At 39.6% G+C, this 26,794-nt stretch overlaps 1 protein-coding gene across 2 annotated transcripts in view; it reads right to left on the bottom strand.

The window, feature by feature from the left end:
* Nucleotides 1-2,133: 2,133 nt before the first annotated feature.
* Nucleotides 2,134-26,794, bottom strand: part of EPB41L5 (erythrocyte membrane protein band 4.1 like 5) — a 35,021-nt gene continuing 10,360 nt past the window's right edge. Inside the window, exons 4-17 of one of the 2 annotated variants that reach the window (XM_035128667.2) lie at nucleotides 21,582-21,624; nucleotides 20,553-20,631; nucleotides 19,589-19,633; nucleotides 18,816-18,868; nucleotides 16,239-16,359; nucleotides 15,629-15,716; nucleotides 14,098-14,186; nucleotides 13,415-13,484; nucleotides 11,689-11,858; nucleotides 10,446-10,552; nucleotides 9,541-9,568; nucleotides 8,237-8,279; nucleotides 7,850-7,965; nucleotides 2,134-2,325 (exon numbers count right to left, since the gene is read on the bottom strand). In XM_035128667.2, the coding sequence (XP_034984558.1) occupies nucleotides 2,139-2,325; nucleotides 7,850-7,965; nucleotides 8,237-8,279; nucleotides 9,541-9,568; nucleotides 10,446-10,552; nucleotides 11,689-11,858; nucleotides 13,415-13,484; nucleotides 14,098-14,186; nucleotides 15,629-15,716; nucleotides 16,239-16,359; nucleotides 18,816-18,868; nucleotides 19,589-19,633; nucleotides 20,553-20,631; nucleotides 21,582-21,624 (1,239 nt within the window). In that variant the 3' untranslated portion in view covers nucleotides 2,134-2,138. Of the gene's footprint in view, nucleotides 6,804-7,849; nucleotides 7,966-8,236; nucleotides 8,280-9,540; nucleotides 9,569-10,445; nucleotides 10,553-11,688; nucleotides 11,859-13,414; nucleotides 13,485-14,097; nucleotides 14,187-15,628; nucleotides 15,717-16,238; nucleotides 16,360-18,815; nucleotides 18,869-19,588; nucleotides 19,634-20,552; nucleotides 20,632-21,581; nucleotides 21,625-26,794 lie in introns of both variants that reach the window. The other variant, XM_035128676.2, reaches the window with a different exon arrangement.

Below are 26,794 nucleotides of genomic sequence, written 5' to 3'. Positions count from 1 at the left end.
ACCGTATAGTTAACGGGGAGGAGAACATCCTGCAGCCGGCAAGGACACACAAAGTGCTATGCTAACCATAATGTTGTGTGAAAGAGAGGGGACTTCTGACCACAATATCTGCTTCTCATCATGTCCACCATGGTTGGCTGATATTAGGAAATAAAACGAGGTGTGGTTTTTCCAGTACATTTCTAATACCATGGTTGAATTAGTGCCCCAATCCACACATATAAAGAGGTATGCACCAAAGCGATGGCTGCTGGTGGGTTTTAAGACTTGGGAGGTACAGTACATTTAGAATGCACCCTACTTAACAAATGTTGAGAAAGTATTCTGTGCTGTGTGCACAGGGCTTCCAATCAGGATGGGGAAATGATGTGTTGTAGCCTCTAAGGTTCCTATGTTCCACAATGTCTTCCTCTTCCAATCATAATGATGAGCAGTTTGCAAGTGTGTACACAGCCACATCACTTAAACTGGCCTGGGCAGAAGGCAGGCAAAAGCATCAAGTGATTGCAGCGGGCCCATATTGAGATCCAGAAGATCCAGATCCAGCTCAGCCCCCTTCCTGGAATGCTCCATTTAGGGATTGTCTGTGGGCTTCCATAAGTACCGTAGAGATCCCCCTAACAAAATGGAAGAGGGAGCTCCACAAAGGCAGTGTAATACTGAGGACAGAGGGTAACAGGATTTGGGAGAGTGACACATTTTTCTACTCCAACCCTGCCCTGTGCTCAGGGCAGCATGAGCCTCTTTTTAAGTCTTTTGATACCTTTAGGGGCTGGCAAAAAGTGAGGCTATTAACTGACTTGGATTAGATGCCCTGGACTCCTTTTAACGTTTATTTATCTTTACGTGACTTACAACACCAGTCATATATAGCAAATAACCGCAAACGAAGTGCAGCTTGATAAAGCTGGTTATGTTTCAACTTTTGTTTTTAAGCTTTGTTACTGTTTAACTCCAAGCCTCTCTAATCCATAGCAATCATTGCTATGCATCACCTAACATTTCAATGGAGTGACTACAAATAAACCCTCTACAACCCTTCTAGGTGGTTTAACATTGCATCTATGCAGTGTAAAGTACAGCTGTGCCAACATCTGTGCCCTCCTAATTTTTCTTCCCTTGCAAAAGAGGCTTCTGTTTTCTTTAGAATTTTGTTGGTGCAGAATTGAACTTAGTTTATTGTTGCAAGTTGGCTTCAGTGTTCTGTGTTTTTCTTTACTTTAAACATTTTTCCAGTGCTCTGCAGCCTCCTAGATGCCTGTGCCTTCAAAGTAGAAAAAGCTCTAAGGGATAAAATATCTAATGTCATGGACTTCAAACTGACATGTGGGAAGCTGGGAAGGCTGCAGAACAGTTTTTCTTCCAAAGAAGATAAGGGAGGAATGAAGGAGATGTAACTAGCTCATGATTCTCAGCCCCTGAGATTGCAGGGAGGCACCTCTTTGTTTTTGCTGTTACTGCATTGTTGAACTAGCATTTTTTGAAGCAGAAGAAAACTGGTCATATGCAGCTACATCATACAACCTGAACTGGTTACACCAATAAGGATACTGACAAGCTGACATGCTTTTTCCAGCAAACACAATTGAACAGGTTTTTTGCATTCAAGCAAAACATCTCAGAAAGACACTCTCAGACAACCTACTTAGAGGTCCTTCAGGTCTCCTTAAAAGCTTTTTATTTTAAATATAAAAAGTATAATTCTATTTAATATCCAGTTAGGCACATTATTAAAAGTGCAGAAGAACTAAAAAGGAGCAGCCTTCACCTGCCAGTTGCCATCTCCTCTGTTTTTTAAAAATATAAAACAGTTAAAAGATCATGTCAAGCACAATTATGTGCTCATGGTAGCTATGCTTACTTAAAACATTTTGAGAACAAAATAGAGTTTCTATGGGTAGAATATGCAGCTTTGTTACAACCAAGGAAGCTATTTAAACCTTTCTTCCACTAAGAAAAAACTTAAGGTATTTTCTCTTAAGTGGCAAGAGAAATGCCTAGAAAGCTATTCCTTCATATTCAGGTGTTTCAGCACATGGGTTAATTATTTTAAAAAGATGTCTTTCTCCTGTCCTTCAAAGCATTAATGTTCCAGGGTGACACAGGGAACAATCAAGGCTTCCTAAAGGTCAAAAGTCCTACAGGTCAGTCACGGAGGTTTGGACACCAGAACCAAAAGCCTGTCTGTACATTCCTGCATTCTTCACATTGCGGTCACGGACAAAGTCACTGTAGTGGTGTCTATCCACTGAGTGGGCCGAGGGTGGGGACCACGCGTTCCATGCACTTCCACCACGTTGACAGCAGTCACCAGCATCATGGGGCCTGGATTGGTTTGGGGAATGGGATGAGGCACAGTTAGTATCTAGACACAAATGAGGAGAGAGAATGGAAGGAGCAGAGGCAGCTGAGGAAGTGGCAGACTACCAAGAACAAACTTGTTTAACAGCAAGCACAATGTGTGGGAGCTTACAAATACAGTTTAATGAAATGAAACTGTGGACTGTCAAGTCAAACCCTCCACCGCTGCTACGAGGTCATGCTGGTTTCAGAGTGACCAATGCAACTGTTAATTTGAATACTCCCCCACTTTTTCATATGGCATCTCCTCCATTCAGAAAATGAAATTAGAAATGAATGTGGATACCTATCCAGCCCACTGGCTTATCATGTTCTGCCCCTATGGCTTACTATAATATGAATGGCTATAAATTTGCCTAAATGTGCAGACTTAACACTATATTCCTTCTTTGAGCAAAATACCTGATAGGCACAGCAGCGTTAAAGGATTTAAATGACACTGTTAAACGTTTAGGACAAACATACTATTCTTAACAGGAGGACTACTTTGACCTATCAGAAAATAGTTTTTGAGTCTGAAGTAAAGAAGAATGATGAAGAAGCTCACCATAAACACTGTGGCCCAGTTCGCATGATTAGTTTCTGAACAAGCCAACTTTAAACCATGGATTATGAAGTTTGCCTGTGTAACTAATTACTGTATTATCTGTTTTAAACCAGGACATCTGGTTCATATGCAATGGTAAGCAGAAAAGATAACATAGCAGAAGTCCTCATCCTTACTGCACAAGTGAAGGGAGAGGGAAAATGCAGAAGCCTGACACTCTGAGCTCAGGAAGGCTTATCCACATAATGCTTAAACCATGGTTTAACATGACATGCGAACATGGCCAGGGAAAAACAAGATTAAAAGTATTTCATGCACATGTTATTCAGAATTAACTGATCTGGATCCTGCTTGCTTGGCATGGCTTCTGCCATTTTTCTGTGCCCAAATTTCATTTTAGGAAATTGCAAAATCAATCTTCTTGGATGTGTGCAATTTTCAGCATTAACACAGACACAATGTGTTAATGAATGAAGCTGTCCTGGACTTGCCCAGTTCCGATTAGTGCATGGCCTTGGAAAACCATCCTGTTATGACAGAAAATCTTTAGCGCTTCAGAAAGAGGAAGGGCTAGCTTTTCCTCCTCCGCTCTACTGCTAATTAATGCCCATGAGCTTAGCTAGAGTTGCTCCATATTGAAGATACCTTGGACACTTGGTTCCTTAATATTACACATCAAGGGAAGTTTGTTTTTAGCTGGATTCAGAATCACATTCTTTTATGTTCTGAATTCCAAATTTCCTAATAATAAGTATTTTAAAATTAACTGCATTAATGCATCTATAGATCTGAACTTCTACACCTACCTATTGGCATAACCACTGATTTTAAAATGGAATGAAGCACTTCCCAAAAGCTTAGTGTGTTCAAAGAAAACTTAGGAAGGCCCATTTTGGATGACAGCAAGAGATAATGCCTATGGGGGTTTTGACCAGGAAACTGCCTGAGAATGCAGGAGATCAGTAAAAACCTTTGCTTGGCTTCCTGTCTCCCACACTTACTCCTACTAAAATTTGATCAGAACACTTGATTGAATTGAGTGTTGCTGCCAAATCCAGCTAAGGAAGGCAACTCAACTGAACAAGACTTTTATAATTCTTAAATCCTTCAATCTAATAATTAGTAACAGTCATAACTATTATTTTCAACAGTACCATGCCATGTTTGGTGCTACTGTATACACGAGGGGAGCTTTCTGAGGGTTTTTTCTTAAATAGTTTGACTATCTGGTAGTCTTTGGCTGGGTTTGGAGTGTGTGGGTGTACGCATGTATATGTGTGTGCTGAATATTTAACCATATTCAAAGCTTGTGCCCTAAAGCCTGTAGTTCTACTGACAGTACAATAATGATCCAATGAAGACGGGGGGGGGGGGGAAGCTTATCAGTATGGTTGTGAGACCGCTACTGATCAACTTTTCCATTTTGGAAAATACAGTGTGACAGTTCTGTCTGTTGTAATGTTCCACTAAAATCACATCACTATGCAATCAAGCAGCATCGCAGGAAGAACATGCACATTAGAGTAAAGGAGATTTGAAAAGCATGCAAGATACCAAGCCAATGCAAAGAAGCCTTCTTTAGAAGCAATTTCAAATCAAATCAACTCCTGTTTCTTATGTTGAGGATCTGGTTCATTGCCGCATGAATTCAAACACCACCTTTATTTTATGAACAGCTCATCATAATGGCTGCCAGTAATAATTTTCAGGGTTCCAGAGTTTATGGAAGTCTTTGCATATACAAGGCCCTGCAGGTGTTTCACACTGTTAGCCTAGACATTGGAGTGTAGGAGTGGAACTTGGAACATCTGGGCAGGTCTGCTCAAAATGGCCCTGTTCTTTGCTCTCATGTACAGAAACATGGGAGCTGGTAATCCCTGAAAACAGATCACCTGCAAGTGACATCCTAGCTCCACACCTGCTTCGTTCCACTATCAAGGCAGCAACAGAACACGTTTGAAATTGAATGTGAATTTGAGAAGATACTGGCTCCTCATTCGCCCCTTAAACACAGAGCAAGATTTCAATAGTGTCTTATAATCGGGAATTAACCTTGATAATCCTGTAAAACCTAAGTGCAAACCTAACTTTGGCGTTTACACTGAATATCCTTGTTTTCACAATCAATAGGTTAGGAACCTCCACAATAAAAAAATGTGAACTCATAGTAAACTCTCTGAATGGTGCTGCATTGCTTATCCTTTTGAGTGGCAGTGTCAGCACTGCAGCATAAATTATGTCTTAAAATGACATAATGAAACACAGTCACATTTCCATACATGCGAAGAACCATCCCTTTACCAAATCCTTTACCAAATTAAAAAGTTCAACGCACCATAGTTCTAACAATTTTGAGCTTAAATAAAAATTCTCTAAAGAAGGCTCATGAAGTGAAAGGAGCAAGACCAAAGCCAAGCTGTGGGACCAGACCAATTAAAAGGGATAAGAGGTTGATGCAGGAAAGCCCCATAGGCAGCATCGAGACATTCAAGTCGCTCTCCTCCAAGCAGAGACACACATTCCATCAATGCATCCAGCTTAATCTCATTCCAAACTTCAGACTGAACGCAACACACTTGATTGACCATACAGCTCCAAACAATTCTTTACTGCTTTCCCTTCCCCTGACCCCTGAGAATAGCAGCACAACCTGTTAAAATGCATACATACATGCCGAGTTCATGTATAACATTAAATCATAGTTAGAAACAAACACCTGTTTAATGTGAACAAGCAGCATACTGGGGCAGGCTTCTCATGAGTGCCCATCTTACTCCTCTCCCACTGCTGCTGTGCTGTTCCCACCATTAAACAAAACCAGATGTTGGCTTAGTGCTGTGCAAGAACCATCACTCATGGTTTACTATGAGCAGTAAGCCAAAAATGAGCATTTAATGTTTAATGTTCTTGTGCCACTAAGGTCTGGACCACTGCAACACATGGATGGAAAAGCTGTAATATCCACGGGTTGATGGAACAGGAACTATGGTGAAAAACAACCCTTTATCTATTAAGCTTTCTGTAGCTCATAACAGCAACTTCCAAAATGGTATAGGAGTGTGTAGCCCATATGCATATCTAGGGCAACCAAGCTGCACCTGCTATAATTAATTCCTTCTTTTACACAGCTATTAAAAGTGCAGACACTCTGCTGTCTTTTGTATCTGACCACCCTATTGATATTGTACTCATTTTTGCCTATTTTACAGCATGTTCTTGTGGTGGGAAGCCAAATTGGCAAATGTTTCTCTCAGTGGAAGAGATGTGTATATACAATATGTGATTATACACACTTTGAAATTTTAATTAATATTAATGTAGGAAACTACATATAGAAATAGCCTTAATAGAAGTCACCGCACACTTATTTTTCTTTGCAATTGTACTGGGTATAAAAAAGGGAAAACCTATTGAGCAATATGCTGCTAGACTGCAACTCCCATCATCCCTGATCACTGGCTGTACCAGCTTGGGCTAATAGGATTTTGAGTTTAACATCATCTGGAGGTCCACAACTCCCCACCCATTTTAGAAGGAGAAGGGGAGCAAATTGAAGTTTTCCAGGTTCTACAATTCATAGCACAATCACAGCTGTGCACATTTCTAAATACACCATTTATATTCTTAGAAGCGACAACTCCTTAATAAATCGTTAGGAGGCTGTTTAAGCATAGTCAGAGCTGTTTGGAGCTGGAGTCTAAAGGGCACACACAAGAATGTTACCAAAAAGCATGTGTACAGCAGTTATACTGAGCTTATGCAAGACAGGCCATCATACCAATAAGGCAAAACAGAATTTAAAAAATAAAGTATCACCACCTTACAATCACCAGTGGGAAGGAAGAAACTGACAGAGCAACCAAGAGCTCAAGAGAAAAACCTCCAATTTCAGACACTGGATAAATCAAGGGCAAGAAAAAAGAGAAAGCACCTTTTGATTATGTTTTTGATCACAGCTCAGAACAGCTTCAAGATATAAAGCCAAAGTCAAGAGCATTTTTAAGTCAACAGATACAATTAGCAAAGTTTTCATAAAAGACAAATACATTTGAACAATTAGGACCACACATTAGCGATACTTGCTGTATCACTCTTATAACCACTTCGAAGTATGTTTCTTTACAATTAAATAGCATACAAATTAAATGAGATCAAATAAATAAGTTGTACAAAAGCAAAACAAATCAGATTATGATCACATGTCAAAGGTTCACTGCATGGATAGAACAGCCTAAGATAAATTTTAAGTCTACGGCATTGTAATGCTGCAGTTTTTCAAAGTGTCTGAGAGAATTAAAAGTTTTTCTCCAAGATTAAATTGTCCCCTTTGAAGCAAAAAATATTTTCGAGCCAGAATGGGGCTGGAAGCTAAGTAATATGGTCTTATCTTGATGGATAGCCAGAGCTTGGACCACCAGGAAAAGGAATTTAAATGAAATATAAGCTCTTATTTGCAACCATTTCCGTTTTTTAAAGTGAACCCCATCTGGTCACTGCAAAAAAAAAAAAAAAACACCACACAAAAACCCACCAAAAAACAAACAAACCTGCAGCTGTGAAGCTTGATGGTTTTGTAATTTTTTTGAAGAAAAGCCTGCAGTAATGAAAAGTATGGCTTTTCTCATCTGGCCAGAACTTAGAGCACAATCCTGGATGAAAGGTGTGGATGGACAACTCATTCAATCCACTTCACTGCAGAAGCACATAGTGAGGGTCCACAATAGCAAGGTGCTACCCAGCAACACTGGGATTGCAAATTATGAATTGACAAAGTATCCAAATTAGGCTGAAAAGAACAATGGGTTGTTCCATGACCCCCACAAAAATATATTCTTCTTAGAAGACACAAATATGAACAATATCAGTTGCAGGAAAGGTATGTGAAATGACCAATAGCTCATCATTTCCAAATCAGAGCAAAGTGAGACCAGAGTAACTCACCATTTCTTGTCTTGCTGGCTGGTCCCAGGACTCCGTGGGAGATTTTCTATTTCAACTAAGACTGGCCCAGAAGGAACTGCTGTAACAGAGGGTAGGGCGGGCATTGCACTCCAGTTCTTGAAAGACAAAATACAAAGCAAAAATATAGTTTTGCCTTCAGTGTTGTTGTTTTTTCAAAGCCATGAAAATGAGAACACAAGGTTTTCTACTTTGGTTTGTAAATTTTCATATTAGCTTAAACCTTTATGGCCAAGCGAACCAAATGATCCAACTTTCCATTTACTACAGCTTCTAAATTCTGAAGTCAAGGCGACTGCATTTGAGATTAGTTTACTTTTGACACAAAGACTTAGAAAAATGTTAAGTAAACAGATTAGACAAACTTACTTGCTGTGATCCATTATTTTGGCTGAAAACATTATTTGGAAGGCTGAAATGGGAAAAAAACCAATAGTTTAAAGTTAATTTATCAAAGATCAATCTGTTAGGGTTTTAAGGCTTATCTGGGTCTGCCAAGTAGGATCAGCAACAGGGACATTAAAAAATAAATAAAACTGAGGCCAAACCAGCATTTACTGTATTTGCATTTGTATGCATCACTTGACTCCAAAGCAGTCCTTACTTTGACTGTTTCACACTAAGATCTCACACATATGCTGGACTTTTACCTAAGCCATCATAATCCATATGAAGTTCTGGTAGGCAAATCTTGTCAAGGCAAATCTTATCAAGCTACATGAACAGGGGTAGGAGTGCAATAAATCAAAGCCAAATTTTCAACTAGTAAGAGTGAAATACTGAGCCCTGATGCCTGGAACCAAAACACATTAATTTATCTTATCTGTGTATGTTTCCAGTTCCATCAAGGCGTGGTTGTTGTGGTTTCCACATGAAACTAACTTGCACAGATCTGTTAAGTCAAACACCACACCATAAAAAGCAGGTATGAAAGAGCACTTCTTTCAACAACAGCAAAATATTCACTGCTGATCTAATAACTTTCAGTGAAATGACATGCATCTTTTAAAATCAATTTTAATCAGCAATGTTAATTAGCATGCATAGTCAAACATAGAATTGATTAGCTCTAGGGTGAACATACCATGATATTCTAATACCATCATTAAAAATAAGTAGAGGGAGGATGGCATGGTAGCCTACCTACCTCTTTCACTAACTAAGAAAAGGGGTACAGTAGGATCGCATCTTGTGTAGGGGTTACACTCTGGGGGGGGGGGGTAGCATGTGAAGCCAAAATTGTGTATAGTCAGAACAAGCCCAGTGTGACCATCCCTATCTTTCCAAAGCCAGCAGACCGAACAGGCTTTGCATACTGGGTACTGGGAGGTTGCGGACTCCTGGGAAATCTTGGAGGGTTATCCCGAGATCTTGTGAGACCTCCAGAGTCTGTGCAAGACCTTCCCAGAGCCTAGTAAGCAAGGCAGAGCTTACAAAACTCTTTCCATGGCAGGAAAATGTGGCATAGAAAGAGCTTTTAAGCCCTCTGCCTTGCATGAGATTTACTGTTTAATTTGAATGGTGTCTAATTCATGAAAAAATACGTAAGCAACAGGAAATGGGCATTTAATATATTATCAGAACATATTCCTGATAATCCTATACGGATGGCCAAGACATATTTATAGAATAAATCTTTACTGTGGAAGCCCAATGCTGACAGGTCCTCTTACCTAGTTTCTTCAGATTTATGAGTGTTTCCTGTAATAAAACACAGAAATTGTCCAATATATCAATTACACAATATCAAAAAGCTTGCATTCTTTTTTTCAAAGATATAGTACTTGTGCAAAATGTTAGGGACACACTTTAAAACAGACTAAAACTTAGAATGTGCGGGGGAAATAGGTATATACTATTTGTAGGGTTACCTATCATGCAGCTTTACCACCTTTCACAGGCACTTCCACTAAATACTAGGGCCTTGCATCCAGACCAGACAAATCCAAGATTCCAAACAGATTCTGGCAGATCCATGATTTGTCTAGATTGGGTTGAAGCAGCCCCAAGCAACCTAGGTTCACCTGGAGCGATCTGGGATTGCCAAAAGGGGAAGGGGTGTTCAGGCAGCAACAGGTGGGGGAGAGAAGGAGATGATGCAGGTGAGAGTCCCCTTGTCACCAAACACATGGTCCATTAGGGTTGATAATGCTGAATAAACATTAGAACTATGAAAGGGCCCCAGTTCAGCTCATAGCCCAGGTTGAGCATGATCAGAATCACCAATTGGGCCCTGAGCCGAACTGCGGGTGCCTTGCACAGTCCTAGTAAATACAATGGATAAGTCGAAAGACAAGGAAGAAAAGTCCAGGCAATTGCCCCATTAACAATATTGCATGCTGTTGATAGAACAAGCAAGGATTCAAAGAAGTATGACACTGGCTCTAGGAACTCAAGGGGGTAGATTTGATATACTGAAACATCAGGCTCTAGTGTCATGCCACAATAGTTATTAAGCACCTCTTAGTTTCAAGAACAGTTTAGGCTACAGCATGGGGATCAGGTATTCTGTTAGTGTAAGTCAAAGTAGTAATTTGGATCAAGTTGAGTGGCACCGCCTACCAATGAGTCAAACTACCTCTCATTTGTAGCGTTCTCCTTGAGTATCGCTTGCTAGGCCTTCTTTCAAAAGATGCCGATCTTCTGGCTTTGTTGGTCTTTGTTGTCTGGTACTCTGTTTTCCCACTAGATTGAAGTGGAAAGAACAAGAGAAAACATTTATATTCAAAAAGTTGATATAAGTGACAGCACCCAATTATCCTTGCTCTTCTAAACACTTAGTTCTCATGTGCTTTTGTTTTATTTAAAGCCAGTCATATACGTACTATTAGATCCTATAATAATACTAAACAGACATGATCATTACCAGATGATATAGTATAAAACAGAGACAATGAAAAATGGAATGAAACAAGAAACATGAATAGGATGAAAACTATAGTCCACATGTACACTCAGTTCATAATTACTGGAACTGTATATATTTTGTGCCAAAAATATCAGTTTTACCACAAAAATCTACATTTGTAGAAGCTAAACTTTCCCCCCACTTCTATTAAATCATCTCTACACTTTGTGTGAGAGTCAGCAGAAAGATGTGGCGGAGAAAACTCAAGGATTCACTAGAACTTACTAGAGCAGTTTTGTAGAATGGGAGTGCTCTTTGACGCAGCCCTTTTGAACAGTTTCAACTGGTGAGCCAGCTATAATTACTGGAGAAGGGAAATGGCCACAGTTCCACATCCACTGGTTACAACCATCTTAGATCACTGTGTAATGTGTTCCACACCGTGCTTCCTTTGAAAAGCATTTGGGAACTTAATTGGTTCAAAATGCAGCAGCTGGACTGCTGACAGGAGCCCATCATCAGATCTGAAGACACCAATATTACACTGACTCCCCTGACTACCAATCTGTTCATGGCCTCACAGTTTAAGATTTTTTTAATGCCTTATCTCCTAAATGGGGGAGGGAAAGTAGGGAAGGATCTTCCAATTAATAAGCACATGCAAAAACAGTTCAGGCTTCTTTCTCTAATCATGAGATATAGAAATTCAGTCTTTTCTGGATTTGGCTAAGGTAAAAGTTTGGCTTTGGTATTCCGCAGAACACAGCAGCAGAAAGGCTTAACCCACGGCAGATTTTCCATGCCTACAGACTATTTTGACTGAGCTAAGTGCCTCTTTCAATCCTTTTCCTTTATGCCAATAAGAATCTGGAGTAGTGACCACTACAAACAAAACCATGGACCAGCTTTCTTTCCTGTGCCTTATCTGAGGAAAAGTCAGGGAAGAAGGTATTGAACAAAAGAGACTGCTGACCTGTATCTGAACCTTGACCCCAGCCGAATGAAGCTTGACCGACTGGAACCTTTTTGGACGGGTCCACGGAGGCGGAAGAAGGCATGATGCTCGACTGCACATTTCCACAAATGTTTGCAGGCCTTTGGGTGATCCAGCCTAAAGACAAAAGTGTGTTCCTGCTCCTTGCCCTTAGAGGGGGAAAAGGACCACCACAGGAGCGTTTAGAAAACTACTATGAATGCTACCTTCAGATTATCGCAGCTACAGTCACAAATTGCAGACATTCATAGAACCCATAACTCAAAAGGTAAGTTCAACCAACAATGTTATAAAATACTGAAGAGAACAATGTGCTCTCAGTATTTAATAGCATTATTGATATAACAGGTTCTTCCTGTTTCCTTGACACAGAATAAGCAAGAGAGATAAAATATAAATAGCAGAGGATCAGTTTATATTTTTTGTTATTACGACAGAAAAAAGCAGTACAATTATAAAACATGCTATACAGCGCTAGTCACTTAAAGGGAAAACTTCACTACTTCTTTAAAAATGTCAAGCGACATGTGCCAAGCCACATGTGACTCTGCTGAGTGATATATTGCCATCTTGACATAGGAGCTGCTATACTTTGTGCTGACTGTGGATTGGGAGTGGGGAGGAGAATAATGGTTTTCAACAACTTGAATAGCCTGACAAGAAGAACGAACAGAAAGGAAAAGATTGCACTTCTATTTTCCAAGGGGTTTGGTCAAGCTAGTTGCCATTTATTTATTAAAACCATTTTTTACTTCTTTTTAAAGAAGACTTGGAGCACCAGTGTTTACAAGCTGCCTTCCCCTAGGTTGGTTTTCTAGTCTCTTCACTACTACTACTACTACTACTACTACTAATAATAAAAATAATTTATTATTTATACCCTGCCCATCTGGCTGTGTTTCCCCACCAAATCAATCAATCAACACACACTAATTAGGCGCTTAAAATCCAACATATTTTTACTTGGAAGTAATACAAAGTCAGCCAAATTTCTCCATAATTAAATATAAACACAGAACGGTAGAGCTGCTTCTGAAGCAATATGCCTTATCAAATGCAAAGAGGAAGAAACCTCACATTACTATTGGTAGAAACTTAAAGATCACTTTTGAAAACCAGTGTATTATTAGTGATTATAATACTGAACCCTAGTCTGGGAGAAGTAGCCAGGTTAAAATCCTCATTCAGCCATGATTCTCTCACTGAGTAATTGATCTTAGGCTAGTAACTTTCAGCCTAAACTATCTCATGGGGCTGTCATGAGGATAAAGTTGGAGGGGGTGGCAAATGAACAAACAAGTGCTGGCCTGAGTAACTTGGTGGAATAATAGAATAGAAGTACTGTATACTAATACTGTATGTGGAGGAGATCAAGAAACATTGTGTTACTTCAAGAATATGAACAATGCCTGTTGGTGTTAAAATGGTATTATGTTTCAACAATTAGGTAAATGTTTCAACTATCTGTAATAATTACTCACTATTCATTCTTGGGTAGAAAAATAAATTTTAAGGACATATCTTCAGAATATGACAGGTCACTATTCACTTTCACACAATAATTTTCACTAAGTGCCAATTACAATCAATAGGAAAAATGTTTACGTTATCATCCACAACCATCCTTAATTTATTTTGGCTACGATACTTATGCTTAAGCTAACTCACAACAATAGAAGCAAGATGAACAAAGACTTCCTTCTACCTGTTCATCATCTTCAACCACCACTAGTGTTAATTTATTCTTTCTGAAGTCCAACCTAGTGATCTTTGGCCTGCAATGGGAAAAAGTTAAAATATAAAAGATGTATGTACTTTACAGAAATTGCACCACAATTCATACAGCACCTAGTAAAAGCATATTTTACATAAACCTATGTAACGCCAAAAACACCTGCTATTATCTTGTGCTATAAATTAATATTTAAAAATTACAAGTTTAACCATGGGGTGCTTTAACACAAATGTCAATGTTAAATTAGTTTTTTAAAAGGGAAATTCTAATTGAATTTTCTGATTTTGAATGTTTATGCTTGTTTCATGTAGACCAGTTTCTTAGGTCCTTCCAGTGAATGAGAAGTATACACTCATCCTACTGAATAAATGTCCCATACCCAGATATATGTGCACCCTCAGGAAAACCACTTTTTTTTACATACAAACAAACAGCCTAACACAGTCATTAATTTCTCAAAAGCCCAAAGTAATAGCTGTTACAGCCATTTTCAAGAATCATTCCACCCATTCACAATACACCTAGAGCTCTGTTATGGCAAATCACAGAGAATGCCAACATAGAACCGTGCTTGCATACAAGACTTACAAATTCTAACCTAGGGCTAGGCTGCAGACTCTAAAATAATTTATTTTATAAATTATTCTGTTTACCAGAAGAACAATCCAATCTTAGTTTCTCCTTCAAACACAAGAACTCCTGTGGGTGTTAGTCCGAGGCTATAATCATTTCCATCTCTTGCCTAAGAGGGATACAAATTAGATTAGAATATTCCTACAGATGTGACTTTATGCTGGTACAAGTTACTTCATACTTTCATTTGCTGTTAAGATACTGCAGCAAAATTAAAGGCCTGCAGGGAAGCAAAATTAAATAACATCACAGATGTTATTAACAAGCTTCTCACCAAGCATTTATTCTATTATTATTTTTTGTTTTATTAAATATTTTATCTCTGGATATTATTTTCACTGCTTATAAGGACACTGTCTGCTACTCTGAGGATTCGATCAAGCCAAGTTGACAGATATGAAATCTAGAAACAGACATAGTTACATAGAACATTTCACTTATATTAATCTACAATGAAAGCTACATTTATGCTTTATCATTTGTGGATTCTTGAGAATTACTTAACATCAGGCCTGGTCCTAAGTCAAACAATATTAAATCTGTTTATTTTCAGCACTCATCTCTCAAGACTTCCACGATTTATATTTATTCCGAATATGTTTAACATTACGATTCAGAATTTCAGTGCAATTCATTTCTTAGCTACAAAATACACTGGGATAATAACTTCACCATGTCTGGTCTAGAGATCCATTGCTGGACTTTGACATGGGAGACCAGGGTTCAAGTCCCCACCCAGCCATGAAGCCCACCTGTGGTGAGCTCACAAATGTGGTTGTTGTTATAGCAGCTGGGTATATAAGCAGTAGCTTCAGATCATAGCCATTTCTGGCAGATGCTCAGCAACATATGTATTAACTAAATTGTCCTCAGTAACCTGTATAGGTAAGCAGACTAGGCTATTATAAGAAGCAGATCCCACTCAGTGGCGTACCAAGCCCAGGCGGTACACGGTGCAGTGCCTGTGCGGCACCCCGTACGGACTGCGCATGTGTGGCATCCCATGTGTGCGCACTCTGTACGGGGTGCCGCACATGCGCAGTCCGTATGGGGTACCACTGGTGCGTGGCGACATTACGAGCTGCCACTGGCACACAGCAGCCATATAGGCTGCCGCACGAGCAGCACCCCGTAGCCTTACGGACCGCCACGCGGGATGCCGCACATGCGCAGTCCGTACGGGGTGCCACTGGCGCACAGTGGCCTTATGGGCTGCTGCTGGCGCATGATGGCCATATAGGCTGCTGCGCGAGCAGCACCCGGAAGCCTTACGGGCTGCCATGCACCAGCGGCAGTCCGTAAGGCCGCCGCACGCCAGCCCACACGGACTGCTGCTAGCGTGCGGCGGCCTTACGGGCTGCCGCTCGCACACAGCGGATGTATAGCCTGCTGCGCTAGTGGCACCGGGGGCGGACCGCTCCCATTGCCCCCACCCCGCTATGCCCCTGATCCCACTCATTGCTACAAGGACTGCAAGTTTAGGTATTTTTATGTTTACAAAAGTACTAAAAGTAACATTCCCAAAAGCACATCCTACAACCATAAACTTACCTTGACTATATGCATGTCTACTCCATACATTTCCAGCCATTTTGCTTTGTTCAAATAATTTGTTTCTGCTTGAGCTGGTGTTTGCCCCCTGAAATGATTTATATAACACAAAAATCACATGAAGTTAAAAATAACATGCCTTGATAAAAAAGTGAGGTTTCAGAAATAATACAAAAAAGGGGAACTTGATATATGTAGAGCAAGCCAAATAGTGCTGATCTCCACTCAATTTTAATAATGGCCAACTTGAGTTTTGTTTTGAAATCAAGGGGCTAAGAAAATACTGAATTGTTAAATTAAGCTGTGGAAGCTTACAGAGCTGTATTAATAACATCAAGAGGTGCTAAGGCTGTAGAATGCATAAAATGCATACCCTAATGTCCAGATGATACTACCTGGTTTTAGATGTGTCTTGTAGCTTGCTGTGATTGCTCAGAAAATGAAGGCAGCTTTTAGATTACAGTATGTTCTAGTTTGTCTCAACAGAAATACAACACCACACTCAGAAAGGTATTCATAGGAGTCCCCTTTCACTCAGCAAAAGAAAGCAATGCATACAATGGTATGCATTGGATGAATGTGGAAATTTACCATTTGAGATTTTTTTTACCTGTATTCCTTCCACTTCTCAAAAATGGCGAGTTCCATGTCTTCAGTTTGCTCAGGCACAAACCTGAACTCTGAAACTATATCAGGGATGTGTTCAGCAGGGTCATAGTCACCAAGTTCAGCTGGAAAGAGAAGAACACTTCAAGAAAATTCTAGCAAAAGCAAATTTGGCAATGGCAAAATCCAAAGTGTCTACAATGACATTTATTTCATTGACACACTGAACATTTATGCAAAGATAATAAAAACTCCATTTAAATATTTACAATTTTATAGGAAATCAGTATTTTAATCTTAGTATGTTAAAACTGAATCTTAAATCAGCTTTGGAAGAACTACAGACACAAACAAAAACTTATATGGAAGAGTATTTTCATTTACTACTGGAACTGTATGGAGGGGGACTAGCATTGTTATTCAACTTCTTTCATTCCTCTTTTTTTTAAAAAAGATACTCAGACTTGCAGATGCTTGGTGAGATCACTTTCTTTTTTTAACCATCACAAACACGAAACTTTCAATGCATTCTTTTAAAATGTAAAAAGAAGCAGCTGGAAATGTAAGAAGCAGCACTGAATAATATAACATGTTTGTCAAATTTTGTGCTATGTAAATATTTTAATAGATTTCTTGGGTCTTGAACAATACTGAGCTTATTGAATAAATATTTTAAGCTACATTTTCATGAAGCTTAAAACTTAACTTGAAGTTAAGGAAGTTTCTAAATCCATAATTTACTTGATGCTTGCTTGCTTCCAAAGCTAAGTTAACCTCCAGCTAATTTAAATAGGATCTACTCAGCAGTCTACTGGGCACTGTCATCAAAGCCTGGAATCAGACATTTACTGTCATGCACATTTATAAACAGAATCTATGTCAAAATGGGATCAAGGCATGAACTCTTTAAGCCTTTGCTGCAGCCCTCTTCATAGAGTTGGATCTCTGCATCCCACCACTACAGAAACATGAATACCAACACTTCATTGTGTTGTATAATGTACCTCTTCTATCATAATCCACTAGGCCTTCATTTTCCATGGTTGTCAGTAGCTGCATTTTACATTCTTGCATCTTACCTTTAATTAGACCTGCTGCACTAAAGGAAAGTCAAACAACTTAACTCCTACCTCTATATTTTGCGTTCCTCGCTGCCTCATACATTAAAAAAATGATCAATATCATTCATTCATATATATATATATATATATATATATATATATATATATATATATATATATATCCTTTTGTATCATAGCTATGGGGTCATGTGGTCAGCATGACTAAACCGCTTCTGGTGCAACAGGACACCCTGATGTTTATCTTCCTATCGCAACAGTACCTATTTATCTCACTGGTATGCTTTAGAACTGCTAGGTTAGTAGAAGCTAGGACACAGCAACAGCAGCTCACCACCATTGCGTGGATTCAAACTGCTGACCTTCTGATCAGCAAGCCCAAGAGGCTCAGTGGTTTAGACCACAGCACCACCCACTCCTTTTGTGTGGGGAAGTACCTTTTTTGCAACATACTGTTTTATAATACTATCTAAGATTCTAAGTCCCACAGGAAATATAGATAACTTTAAAAACTACATTTGATACATGATTAACAGCCACTGAACACTGCTTAGGAACTTATGAGTATCTACTTCCAATGCAGTTATCTACTATCAAAACTATGAGAATCACAGAAAATTCCTTCTGCTCTGCAGTAACGATCTTGCAGTAATGATTCTAGACACACTTACTTGAGGTTTCATTGAATGAATGTAGTTGAACTTATTTCTATATAAAAAGGTATTAAAGTCTTAGAATAGGCACAGGCTGTGCAACTACAACTCATTGTAATGCAATTACTCTTAAAAGTGAAATTAGGATTTTGTTGACATAAAGGCGCACACACACACACACACACACACACACAGAGAGAGAGAGAGAGAGAGAGAGAGAGAGAGAGAGAGAGAGAGAGAGAGAGAGAGAGAGAGAATCATGCAAGGTAATCAAGAAAACAGTTAATTTCTGTTGCAAACTAATAAACACTTCCAAGCTGACAGCTCTTTCAGTAAGTACAAATGTAAAGAGGTCAAAGTGCAGAATTCTGAGCTTGCTTTGCCAAAATAACCAACAAATCTCAATATGAGGCTCAGTGTTTTTCTGAACGGAACCAAAGCTCTGAGGCATCTATGGATAAATAATTATTTCACTTAAGTTAATTCTTCTCACGCCTGCCCTTTTTCCTACACAAGGCCTGTAAGGTAGTCCACACCCCAGGATTCCACTCATACTTCCCGCTCATGCTAGATTGTACAGTAGCAAGAAAAAGCCAAGATCTTAATGATAAGCCTCACATGACTGAGCCCTATCAGCTGTTATAATCCTCTGGCTACGAAATATATCCGTAAAGCGAAAAAGCCCAGAAATAGCTCAAGTACAGTAATTTATCTGAATCCCTGGCAATTAATGTGACCAGCAGTTTACATAAGGTTTGCTATCTGTATAGGAAAACTTGTCTTATTTGAATCAGTCCTGCACCTCAAGCAGTACACCCACACAAAGGCAGTTCCCTTAAGGCAGCTCACCTTGTAACATGTAAGCTGACAACTGCACAGCTGTTTCAAATGGACATTCCAACCTGCAATGAGGGGAAAAAAGAATGTCAAGCAAATCTTAACGGCAATATGAGGAAATGATTATGGGTCAAGGATCTGGAAGGGGCGGATGTCGTGAACCATTTCAGTGAACTTGACATGTTACTCAGAAATAAACTTAAAGCACATATTCCTATAGCACTTGGATTTTCAGAAATGTACAGTTTACATTAAAGGAGCAAATAAGCTTGCCTAAGTCAGCCTAGATCCTACAAATATATGGACTGGGGAATCATTAATATATTCTTCAATTATGCCACACCAAATCTGTCCCAAAAAGTCTGCTTTTGAATTAAAGGAACCATTAATAATTGACATCACACAGGTTATGCACCACATACAGCAGCACATCCCCATTCTCAACATACCACCTCCCTCCTCTCTTGTACATCCTTGCAGAAACCTGACCATAGTCTTTAGGCCAGTGGTTCTCCGGGCCATACCCTTTGAGAACCACTGCTTTAGAAGGTAAAAAATTATGAAGATTTCTAAGATGCAACCGTGGAATTTTAAATACTAAATCTGAGCAAAGAATGGCTAATCATAACTATATTAATGTTCACTGCTACAAACATGGTAAGTAGTTACTAATACTTTCAGCACCTTTGAGATGCACATCTTCTATATTTGTACCCTAAATTGCCTGCACATATTTGATAAGAGACAAGCCCTCTTCATTTAGCGTAATTATCAACAGTACTTACTTGCCACTCAAAATGTCCTGTTTTAGCTGAAGAACAAATAAATACCTATTTCAGGAGGAAAGAGCAAGAAACATCCATCGGTTTGTGAACAATTCCAGCACTGGAGAAGAGCAGCAAATATCAGCAGCTAGACTTAATTATGAGATAATGCACTGTGCTCTCTCTCACTTCACGGATGGAAACATGGAGCAGTATATTTCATTACAAGAGAATGAAATTCTAATTAAAGAATATCCAATTTGAAGTTTCTGTTTTCTCTGATTTCCTAGTGTGCAGTACTGAAAGGGGATGGATGGATTTCCCAAATATATCTAAATATATTTCTATCAAAGTTTCAGTGTTTCCTCAAAACTGCACTTCATTAATGATTTCGTAAAGACTATCAGGACCAAATTTACAGCAAAGGCCGGAGCAAAAGGACTGGATACAACGATTACTCACAGAAGAAAGGAAAACGCCCAGCACCAAAGAACTACCAGTTCCCTGAAGTGTTGGCAACTCCTATTCACTGTACTGTGGGAATGGAACATCTTGAAACTGTGACAATTTATGTGAGATTCTGCCCAAATGCCTTCTCTGCAATTTTGTCATTCAGGGACATTACAGTAGTGAGATACAACCAGGTGGATTGGAATTTTGATTCATATATGAACGGAGGGGGGGGGGAGAGAGACCACCAACAATCATATTCAGATTAGTATGACAAATACAGCACAAAAAGCAAATGAACTGCAAACAAGCAAGCAATCCTTGTTTTGCACAGGACCCTATGTTCTCAACCCTTGCACGCGTTGGAGGGGCCCACGTAAAATGTTCCGCCCCTCCCCTCCCCACCCTTTTAGTGATGTTTTAGGGTCGCTTCCAGGTTTGGTGCAGTGCATGCGTGTGTGATTGACGCTCATAAATTGGTCGTTGCCTGTACTGGATTTGAGATCTCCAGTTTGTATCACTGCATACAACGTACCTGGTGAGCTCTTCGCGTAGGTTGTTTGGCTCGGAAGAGTAAAACTTTACACGAAGATGCAGACAGTATGGTGGACCAACTACAAAATGGAATATATTAGGTTACTGACAGCAAGGATATTATTTTGTAAATATATTTACTAATCAAATATATTCAAAGGGGGTGGGAATCCCTTCTGTAATACTGAACACAAGAGCAAAAAAGAGAATGCTAAACAAACAGTAGTAGTTTTATACAGTATACCAGAAGCCAACTCAAGTCTCGTTACCTTAAGTTGATTTGTCTTGCCAAGAAGAACAGACAAATCTAGGTTAATCCCAATATTACAAGGCTCTATTCCATGAACTGAGAAACCCATCAATCTCAGCTTTGTACCCCAATCAAATCCTTATAAACTCTGCCCAGGCAGTCTTACGTTTTGGGGAGTACCTCCTGTTGTTAGTTTGTGTCATAGGAAGATAGCTAGCTAAACATTTTATTGCGGCAGACTCCACACCTCATTTCCTTCCAATGAGAGAAATTCTAAAACAGGAATATGATGTTACTCATGCACCTCCTCAACACCCACTGATTCAGGTCACCTGTAATACCAGATCTTCAAAGTTTCTTCCCCCTTTTGATTTACATTACTAGAACAGTTCCTTTTAAAAAAAGTCAATGTATTATCAGTCACAGAAAAAATACAAATACACATCACAATAGGTCAGCAAAGCAAAGATTACTAAAATATAGTCCACCAACAGTTTAGTAATACTCATATGGCAGAAAGTGCAAAAAGAAATGTGCCACAGAATCTTTAAACAATTGGAGCACCTTTTTTCTTTTCTTTTTTTCCCCTGCACTGAATTAGCTTTCAATACGTCATGTAGTAAATATAATGTGAGTCAAACTTCCGTTGTAATGCCAGAAACTTGGCATTACAACATTGATCTCTGAACAGTTTCATACTGCCACAGTATATTTTGGGGAAACATAGTCTTTGTCAATACTCAAGTAAATCAAATTTTTAAAAACACAAACTTCACTTACTTTTAACTTGTTTTTTAATACTCTTTGTGTTGTCCAACCAGTGCTGAAAGAAAAATTAATAGATTATAAACTTTATGGTTTCAACACAAAAATAGAGTATGCAAATTAGAAACTCATAGAACAGAACCAGCCAAAATAGTTCTAGGCAGCATAAAGCATTTTAAGAGCAACACATTCAGTGTGCCTGACCTACAGTTAATTGACTGTAACAGCTTGCTAGAGTACGTTTCAAGAGGCAAGTTAATAATTTCTCGAGCACTGAAATCATGATCTGCAATTTGCAGCACAAATGTATCTTTGTATGTCACAGGGCCAGAAAGCTGCTGGGATTGTCAGAATTCTAACATATGTTTCAATGCGTTTCAGGCTGCCATCTTACCAAAGAGATATGATAAGGATTATATCTCCCATCTAAAAAAGAAAAAGGCATGCCAATGTAACTTTTCACTTAAAAGTGCATCCTTTCTATTCAAGCACACAAACTTTCTCACAGTTACGCTTAAAAACTAGTATTGTGGAATGCATTGTCTCTTTCAAGTGCTGACACAAGCATTAGCATGAATTGTTTATACAAGTTCCTCTCAGAGAGCTCAGCAGCTGGAATGAAGCAAGCAGTACAAGATAAAAACTTGCAGATCACATTAAGTTCAGAACATAAGGATCTAGCAGCTAAGTTCACAAACTATGTGAACTATGGGGGTCGGGTATTTCCTTAAATCTGCCAGATATTTTCCCTAGGTGATCCTTATATGTAATGATGCCATTCTAAGTATAATACTGTAGAGTTACCACCTGTTGCCTCAGGCTTCCCTTTAAATACCACTGCTATCATTCAGAATACATTACGTGGCTCCCCACCCCATGCTGTAGTCAAAAGTGTGCCGACAGGCATCTTATAATGGAGATGGTTGTCAGACTTGATGCTAGCGCAACTTGACACCACCTAATCCTCACTCCCCCAGACTGAGATTGACCCAAAATGGCACATGCAGCCCTGTGATACATATGGGCTCACCTCTAAACACAGGATGTTCACAATGACAGCAGCTATAGCAACTCTAATCCCACCTGCAGCAAATGTTGTTGTTGTTGTTGTTGATGATGATGATAATATACCAAAGCCCCAGGATTGCAATTTAAAATACATTACAAACAGTATGAAACAACATACACACCCATCTTACACCATCAAATACTAAGTATTTGGGGAACTTGACAAAACTCATCTAAACCAACAAAGACCACATGATTCAACTGTTCCTGAACTATACCAACGGAGTAGCAGTAGTGGAATCATAATTAAATGGCAGCCTGGAAGCCCTATGCATCTACAAAATGAGGTGTTGGGAAGAAGGAGTTCTAGCCTTGCTTTCTCCCTGATAAGCTCACTTTGTCTGATTCGGAAGCGCTGAGACATGTCACCTTCCCACCTTCTGTCTAGTGGTTCAGAACACATGATTTTGCAATTTGGGAAGGTCAGGCTATGGTTTGTCACCAGATACAAGCTGAAAGGCAGCGGAGGTTTAGGACCAGAGATTTCCTTCTCTTAGATGGGCCACCCTTCCAGGTCGATGAGTTGTTGTTCTTGTTGTTGTTAGATAATTCCATAATTACCACCATTATATTTGTAAGCTTGTTTACATAATAATTTGTGTGTTGTTGTTGTTGTTTAGTCATTTAGTCGTGTCCAACTCTTCGTGACCCCATGGACCATAGCACGCCAGGCACTCCTGTCTTGCACTGCCTCCCACAGTTTGGTCAAACTCATGTTCGTAGCTTCGAGAACACTGTACAACCATCTCGTCCTCTGTCGTCCCCTTCTCCTAGTGCCCTCAATCTTTCCCAACATCAGGGTCTTTTCCAAGGATTCTTCTCTTCTCATGAGGTGGCCAAAGTATTGGAGCCTCAGCTTCACGATCTGTCCTTCCAGTGAGCACTCAGGACTGATTTCCTTAAGAATGGATAGGTTTGATCTTCTTGCAGTCCATGGGACTCTCAAGAGTCTCCTCCAGCACCATAATTCAAAAGCATCAATTCTTCGGCGTGTTAACTAATATTATTTGAACTCCAATTTGTGGTTTAACTGGATTGATCTTCCCTACAAAAAACAACCACCAAGAAGCATGCCAAATAGTTAACATGTTTGCCTTTTTAGAACTGTGTTTTAAAGTATTGGCCAACACAAGAGTTTTGCAACTTCAAGAATATAGCTGTAACTTAAATAACTGCATTCTCTTAAAGTGTGGATCAATTTTGCCCATCTGCAGCAACATACATAAACAGCTAATGTTTCATGGGCATTATCATACTGTTTATTTATCCCTGTGGGGAAAACGTTTTTTTCTGTGACCAGCTTAATGTGACCAACATTGCATGTGACAAGTCTCTCTCTCTCTCTCTCTCTCTCTCTCTCTCTCTCTCTCTCTCTCTCTCTCTCTCACACACACACACACACACACACACACACACACACACAACCTATAAAACAAGACCTCACTAATATGTATTCCTAACATACCATTTCTTCTCAGGTATCAAAAAAAAAAGCAAAACTACCAATAAAATAATGGGTTGTTAAATGAATTAACAATTTTTAGCTAAAGATTAGTAAAAATAAATAAGAGAATTTCTGAATCATTCTGCATGCCCTACTTCTGGATGTTTCACTCATGTGTAGAACTGTTGCCAGATAATAAAACTTTGGAAAACTATCTTTAAAAAGATACATAACATGCTAACTAAAGATAAAAGATAGGGCCTGTAGGTTGATATTTTCATGGAACTGTCCTACTGCTTTGGAACAAAGTAAGATTATTTCATTCAATGCAATCAATTATAGGAAGTTATACCATAAACAGCGGGACATGCGTGGCGCTGTGGGTTAAACCACAGAGCCTAGGGCTTGCCGATCAGAAGGTCGGCTGTTCAAATCCCTGTGACGAGGTGAGCTCCCGTTGCTTGGTCCCTGCTCCTGCCAACCTAGCCGTTCGAAAGCATGTCAAAGTGCAAGTAGATAAATAGGTACCGCTACAGCGGGAAGGTAAACGGCGTTTCCGTGCGCTGCTCTGGTTCGCCAGAAGCGGCTTAGTCATGCTGGCCACATGACCCGGACGCCGGCTCCCTCAGCCAATAATGCGAGATGAGCGTTGCGACCCCAGAGTTGGTCACAACTGGACCTAATGGTCAGGGGTCCCTTTACCTTTATACCATAAAAACGCCTTCTTTGGATAGTTTTCTATCGGTTGTCTGCACCCATCCAACATAAGTTTCCTTTTGTAAGAAAACAAATCCACCCAAGTAGAGTATTACAAGTGCTACGGTGCCGTATACACAAACAACAGGGACAGGGAGGGAGGGAGGGAAGGGAAGGGAAGGGAAGGGAAGGGAAGGGAAGGGAAGGGAAGGAAAATAAAGGAAAGGGGGGGGGAGGAAAAGAAAGAAAAGAAATACGTTCCCAGACTGTAGGGCAAAGTATAATTTGCTTCATCTCCAATCTGTTTTCTTTCACCTCCTCCACATTCCACAGAAAGGCAGTTAACAGACCAGAGACAGGCACCGACACCACTTAGTTCAACTCAGTTCCTAACACCAGCGCCATCTCCAAGAGTTCAGCTTGACTGGCACACAGAAGAGGGGGAGGGAACTACTTTTACAGAACAAAGCCTGGGAGACACTGAGACCTGATCTCATGTTGCAGTTGCACTTGGTAACTATACTTTACTCCACGTTAACTGCAACACAATGCATGGAATATATTACTTTTCCTACCGCAGCTGTCAAATTCAGCAGGGTCAGGCATGAACTCTAATCCTGCAGAAATACACACCTCATGAAAAAAGGCAAGGTTACGGAAAGAGGAATGGGTCAAAAGATTAAGCCAGAGGATACTCCCAACTGAAAATTTTACGATCTGAGAAAGTGTCCTGCAACTTTTTTGGCCTGAGCCAAGCTACTCACAGATCTCCCTACTATTGGGCTGCTAGCCATCCCTGCAAGCCATGAACCTCCTGCTGCAATTCAAAATGAATACATGCAAAAGCCTTTTTCCTCCTGGGATTATTTTGGGCAGTAGGTTTAAGGTTGAATACATAGCACTAAGGTGAATTATTTGCATTGGTGTTGTTTAGGGTCCCTTCTAACTCAATGTTAACCAAAAATACAATGGGAGGGGGAAGCAACAGAGACAATGGAACATAAAGGTCTCTTGAATTGTAAAGGCAACTCCCAAATTATACTCACAGAATTAACCTGTACTACATCAACATCATTCAAGATTCAACTATTTGTATAAAAGGAAGATCTCATTAAAATAAAAAAGACATGGTCTTTAACAGCATTTTTATATACCTGGCAAACATTAGCACTGCATCACAATAAACAGAAAGCTGAAGCAATTGCATTAGACCATGCAATGCACTCTTCCAAGTGCACAATGACTTCAGTTGAATGCAAACAAATATAAATTGCCTAAAGCAAGTAAATCATACAGTATCAAGTGAGGCTCATAGAACCCTGGGCTATAAGAACAAGTCACAAGAAAATATTATTTAGGTCAGAAGAGTTTTTCATTACACTGGCATGTGAGGTGGTGGAAATGCAATGAAGAACAACCAAAATAACCTCAGTTGTAAAATTCTATGTAATATATACAGACACACTTAATTAACCAAGATCATGACTAAATTGTGTGTGCTTAGTGCATATGCCTTTTGACTGAATCATGAATTTAATACTGGGTAGAAACAGTACAGCAACACACCCTAGAAAAACAGAAGTCTTGTGCCTGACCAAAACACCAAAAATAAAAATAAAAAATTCTAACAATCTTGGCAGATGGGGCTATTAGAGCCCTGCATTCTCAGAACACACAGAACTGCAACTGCACGGAAGTCATATCTGCTGTTCATTTGGAATGACAGTTTTTTCTCAGCTGACCTTAAAACAGAGGTGGGGATCCTTTTCTGCCTGGTGGACCAGATCCTTATCTCCCCACCCCTGGAAGGCCAAATCATAGTGGTGGTAGGTGACACTGAGCTTTGAAGGCAACACCAAAATTAAACCCAACCCCCCAATCAACTTACTTCTCCCCCATCAGAGTGATGTCAGTTGACCTGCAGATAAGTGTGGTTTTAAAAGCATGGCCTGGAGGGGCAGAGTTTCCCCACCCCTGCCTTAAAGTTTCTATGATGCTGCATTAAGATTTTATGGGTCAG

The sequence above is a fragment of the Zootoca vivipara genome, chromosome 1 (genome assembly GCF_963506605.1).
Source record: "Zootoca vivipara chromosome 1, rZooViv1.1, whole genome shotgun sequence".
NCBI lineage: Eukaryota > Metazoa > Chordata > Lepidosauria > Squamata > Lacertidae > Zootoca > Zootoca vivipara.
This window is presented reverse-complemented; position numbering and strand designations above follow the sequence as displayed.